At 31.0% G+C, this 6,069-nt stretch overlaps 1 protein-coding gene across 1 annotated transcript in view; it reads right to left on the reverse strand.

Moving 5' to 3' along the window:
- The window catches only part of LOC106874758 (uncharacterized), a gene marked incomplete at its 3' end in the record, with an annotated part of 317,509 nt that overhangs the window by 9,943 nt on the left and 301,497 nt on the right, over positions 1–6,069 (reverse strand). The window contains exon 10 of the mRNA XM_052975193.1: positions 5,723–6,067. Coding sequence (XP_052831153.1) covers positions 5,723–6,067 — 345 coding nt within the window. The remainder of the gene's footprint in view (positions 1–5,722; positions 6,068–6,069) is intronic.

The raw sequence follows: 6,069 nt of genomic DNA on the forward strand, positions 1-6,069 counted from the left end.
TGTGTGTGTGTGTGTGTGTGTGTGTGTGTGTGTGTGTGTGTGTGGTGTGTGTGTGTGGTGTGTGTGTGTGGTGTGTGTTATGGCAGTGAGAAGAAAAGAAACTTGAGAAATGTTAAAATAACTCAGCAAAATTTAACAAACAATGCTTTTAAAATTGATCTGAGTTTTGGAAGTAAAAGTTTATCAGAGATACTTTACAGAACTAGAATTATACTGACATTCAACATAATGACCATTTGTTCTTGTCCAACTTTCATTTGAAATAGTTCATACAAGAGAAAAACAGTCTTATATTTCTGAAAGTTTGAATTTAAAACATTCTACAATGCCTAAAATGCCTAAATATAGGAAAATCTCAAGAGTTGATTTCAAATACCAATATGATAGTGTATTTGATTTTTGTGATAATTTTTTTTAAGAAAAAGGGGAAAAAATACAAAAAGCTGTAACAGACTAAAATAAATTTCAATAGCAAACATTGTGTAATTGGTTAGAGGAAAGTTCAAAAAGAATTATGACAAAATTGAGTGGAGGATGGCTTCCGAGGCTTCTTTGACTGATATGAGAGCTAGTGTTCAGTACTAGTGAATGAAAATAAATGAAAACAAAGGATATGAAACATAATTAGGTGAATTGATAAATATGACTTTTAAAGACAGAATTAAACTGAAGACCTGATTAACGGAAAGAGATGTTGCTTTAGCAAATGATTTAATTTAAGCTTCAGGAAAACTTAAAATATGATATGAGTTTGATTTTATTCTTCATGTCAGTATATACTGTCATACTTTATACAAAATTCTAACTTGAGAGAAACAGCCTTTTTAATTTTTTTTTTTTTTTTTTTTTTTTTTTTGTCATGCCATTTAGCAGAGAACAGAAATGGAGGAGATGAAATAAAAGTGATGTCTATTTGGAGAATTAACATTGGTTTCAAAGATTGAATAAAACAAAAATAAAAATAGTTTCATAGAAATCATAAGCACTTAGAGACTAAGACTCTGTTACTATCCGTGACACACAAGTCTTAAAGTAGTAAAATACCTTAAGACTAAATTTCATAATGAAACGGATATTAACACATACTACATTAAAACTACAAAATTTTCAACACCCATCCAACGCTTGTACAGTTTTTATATATGTGGCAATAAATAACTATCAAACAGAATAGAGAAATATGAAATTCACATTTTTAATAAGATCTAGGTTTATTTAGAAAACATGAAATAATCATCACCCAATTAGATTACTATACATACGTATACAATACACATACAAACATATGTATGTACTTACATATGTATGTACTTATGTATGTATGATTGCATGTGGGGATGAACAGAAGAATGAGCACTTAATATAAAAGAAACAGAGTATAAATCATGCAAATTACAGACAGAATGACATGCCAATACTCTGAATTTCTTCTTAGTACACTGAGTTTACCAGTATTTGTTCAGTCAACAAAAGATCTGATCGTGAGCCAAGATATGGTTGTAGACCAAAATAGCTGCCGAAAACATAAATCTCATGTAGGATTGGATGTTGAATTTCAGTTTCATTTCTATATATAAATAAATAAATAAATAAATAACAAGGGTAATAAAATGCATTAATTTAGGGAAACAAATCTTGAAGTTTTGGTAAAATCTTCTTTTTTTTTTTCTTTTTTTTTTTTTTGGTTATTTCTCCTTAGCTGAACTGCAAGCAACATTAAAGGCAACGTTAGAATCAAATGCACAATTGATAATTACAAAGGAGCACAAACGCACAATAACTGCAAAGAAGTGCATTTGCAATAAAAAGCTGCATAATAATACAACTGCAAAGTGACATTATCATAACATCCCACGCGTTGTACTCAATTTGCTTTTGTGCATTTTGACAATTTGGAATCATGTATATAATGTGACAAAACGTATAATGTAACCATAGTGTGGCACCTTGGTATCTTAATGTATATTGTACATTCACTATTGTGAATGACATTTAGCTCTTGGCAATCCTGGATAATGCACCATGGTTCCCAGATGTTTTAATAATTGGTGCATATCTGTGTGCACTTGTACTTCATATTCATTGTTCAACAGTTTATGATTTATATGCAGAAGTTTGCCTGGTCATCATCATCATCTTTATCATTGTCGTTGTCATCATAATTATTATCATTGTTGTCATCATCATTATCATCTAATGTCCATGCTTGCATGGGTCTGACAGAATTTGTTGAGACAGATTTTCTATGGCCAGATGCCATTCCTGTCAGCAACTTACCTATAGGCTAACAGGTTTTTCATGGAAGACTGGAAGCAAACAACTTTGCCTGTATGATGATGACGTTCTACAACCATCATGCGTATATATAGATATGTGTGTGTGTTTATGTATTTTTTTTTGTAGACACCAATTGTAAAATTGCTGCCTATATGATTTTAATGTTGCGTTTAATGATACCTGAAATTTAGCTAAGAGGAAATAAGAAAAAATACTTTTAATAAGCATTTTGAACTTGGTTTTTGAATAAAAAATGAGATTGAAATTAAATATCCTGTCCTACATGAGATCAGAGTTTTCAGCAGAAATTTTGGCATACAGTTGTAGCTTACATACAGCCAGATCTTTTGCCATCTAAGTGAATGATGGAAGATCCATTCTGCTAACAAGAAAAAAAAGTATTAACATAGTATCCTGCAAGTAATTTACATAATAAATAGTATATATAAAAAAACCCCAACATTATTATATCAATATATACCTACATTTATGCATACATATCTATATCTATATCTATATATATATATATAAATAATACCATGCATCCATTTCCAAGTAAGTTTATATATATATACATGTAAACAGACATACACACATGAATATACATATTTATTCACTTATGTACATGCATACATATATATACACACATACATGCATACATATATATGCACACATACATGCATACATATAATACATGCATAAATGTCTGAGATGAGTTATTAATAAGATTATAATTTTGGGGATTATTCACCTATCTTTAGAAATTAAATTGTTTTTCAATATTTGCATCTATGGTATGTTTTGGTCAAATGTTTGTAGTATCAGACTGGATTACGACTAGTCACATTTATTTCTAGACATTAAAAACTGACAACATTTCTATTTACTAGGCCACTGAAAGATCAAATTGATTGTAACACAGCTTAGAAGTTTAGAAGTGAATATTGGAAAATGTTTTGTATCTAAAACTGAATAGTCCGAAAAACGATAGTTTTTATACATACACACGACTCACATTAATATTTCATGAGAAATATTTCAAAGATTGTGGGGGAAATGTTAAATTATTTTGTTGCAGAGAAGAATAAAAAAATTAACAAAATGCTAATGTAAAAATAGGAAAACTTGATTGAGATGAATATAGCTTGAAGGAAACCCTTACTGAGAAAGGAAATAGTATATACATTCTAATCAGAACACTGAACATGCACCTGATAAAGTGATTTAAACATTTGGAAAACCAATAATAAACAATCCCAAACTAAAAATGCCTGATAGGATGTGCCAACCTGTTTAACTATTGAAGATTTCCTGAATGTAAAAACAACAAATCTTTAATAGATTATTGCAAAATAAATGTGAAACAGCACATTGCAATTCTTTCTGTTTGGATTCCATCTGTGAGATAGGTAGGAAGTATTTATATAACTTGGAAATGTTGGGGGGGGGGGGAATCTAAGTAGTTGGAATGGGTATAAGAGGTTAATGTTAATGCCTACCTAGCCTTTGGCTTTCAAGGGATTCAAACACTATTTGATTTATATTATTATCACCACCACAATCAACATCATCATCATCATTATCTTCATCTCAATCATCAACTTCTTCCTCATCAAAAGCTATTTTAATGTCTATTTACTATTTTCATGCAGACATGGGTTGGATAGATATTTTATTTTAAAGGATTTTCACAGCTTTATATACTTTTGAACACCAAATTCCAGCAAAAGTGAGTACATAACTATAATTAGGATGTTGCCAACATTAGAGATATTATCTTCCACAACTAAAACATTCCTTCCCGCCTTTGAGGTAAAACTGCAAACCATGATAACCATGTTTTCCTAAAGGTTGTTGGTAATGTGAATGAAATAATGCACCTGGTAACAGATCATGAACTTTGTTGACTAAGAAGCTATGGCTGTATCAAAACATCCACTACCACGGTTACCACTATAGTTTGGGGTGGTAGGCATTGTAGTAATTAAAACCAAGTATATATAGACCTGTGTATGTGTGTGTGTGTGTGTTCACTTTTTATGCGAAAATGGTTACGTGAATTGCTTCCATACTTGGGATGCATGAATTAATTTGACCTCGGATACATAATAGGGTCATCAGTTTATTTTTTTTATTAAAAATAAATACAGGGATTTCTAAATAGTATCTTATTTTAGAAGAGGAACCTCTGATTCTTTAATGTAGAGTCAACAACTGATTACAGGCAAAATGCAAGCATTTGGGAAGCAAAAAGAAAGACTTTAGCTGAAGAGGAGTACCATGTTTGAAACTATTCTTTGTTGAGATATGTCAAGTTTATTGAGGCAATGTGACTTGCAAAAAAATACCAATACTTTTTGGTAGATATTCAACATCATTACAGGAATGACCCTGAAATTTAATTGTACAGTTAAAGGGTTAAATCGCATTAATAGGACATAGTTTTATTAAATAGCACCTGAGGCTCTACTTGGGGATCAGAGTAAAGGAAAGGGATATTTTGGTATCCTTAGATACTGCTTTCTTTTAGTTGTTTCTTTAGTAGAAATCTCAGCTTTGTAAAGTAACTTTGTAGATATGTACAATAATGTCATTGTGAGAAAGTGAAAGAAATAATATGTGAAATTATGGTTTCACTGTGATGGACAATGTACAAAGACTAGACAATAAGCTAGCACTCAATAACGACAACTTAAGCAGACATGAGCAAAAACTACAGGAAAAATGTGACAATATTTGTATCAAAATGGATGCTGAAAAACAGATGAAATTTATTCATTAAAAAAGCAGAAAAACTAAATAATATAACACTTTGAAAGTAATGTTATTTTTAGAGTTTTATGAATTATTAATAATATATTCTAAAGTAAATTGGGATTGATGTATTAAAAGGTAAATAAAACTAATATTGGCTTCAAAGTTTGGCCAACAAATTTTGGGGAGAAGGTAAGTTGTTTACATCAACCCCAGTACTCAACTGGTACTTATTTTATTGACCCTGAAAGGATGAAAGGCAAAGTCAACCTCAGAGGTATTTGAACTAAGGACATAAAGACAGATGAAATGCTGCTAAGCATTTTGTCTGGCACAATAATGCTTCTGCTAGTTCACTCCTTTACAATAATAATATTGAGACCATATACAAGTTTTAAAACAATGAAATTGATTATCTTCCAAAAAAGGTTTTGGAGATAAATTAAAGGTTGACATGGGGGGTGTTTTTCAACAAAAGCCATTTGATCCAAAGGTAAAAACACATTAATACGACAATACTAAAATTTCATGGCAATTTTCAAGTAAAAATATACATACATGCATACACATATAATTATATATATCTGTAAATAAATTATTAAATGCACACAGGAATACCACAAGCAAACATGCAATAAGCTAAGGAGCACCACCAATGAGACAATACTGCAGAATAGTTCAAAATCAATACCCTCTTCTTTGCTTCAACAACTTTTTTTTTCTTTCGCAATATATTGCCTCGGAAATTGGCCTGAATTTTCAAAGCTGCTGCGGCAACATCGGGGTCACCTAGATCAATGTCAACCTCTTCAGTTTCTCCTTGTGTTTGAGGCACTGTTTCAGCATTTTGTACTTTCTCAATTTCTTTCTTGGAATTTGCATCCTCTTCTACAACCTTTTCCTTGTTTTCAGCATTATCATCGGTCTTTTCATTACTCTGACTTTCTTTAGCTGTCTGTTCAGCTTGGTTTGGCAACATTTCATTGGTTTTCATTTTTGTATATTCACCATCTTCAGCTTGAGCAGCTGGTGGAGTTT

This window comes from Octopus bimaculoides, chromosome 20, assembly GCF_001194135.2.
Source record: "Octopus bimaculoides isolate UCB-OBI-ISO-001 chromosome 20, ASM119413v2, whole genome shotgun sequence".
NCBI lineage: Eukaryota > Metazoa > Mollusca > Cephalopoda > Octopoda > Octopodidae > Octopus > Octopus bimaculoides.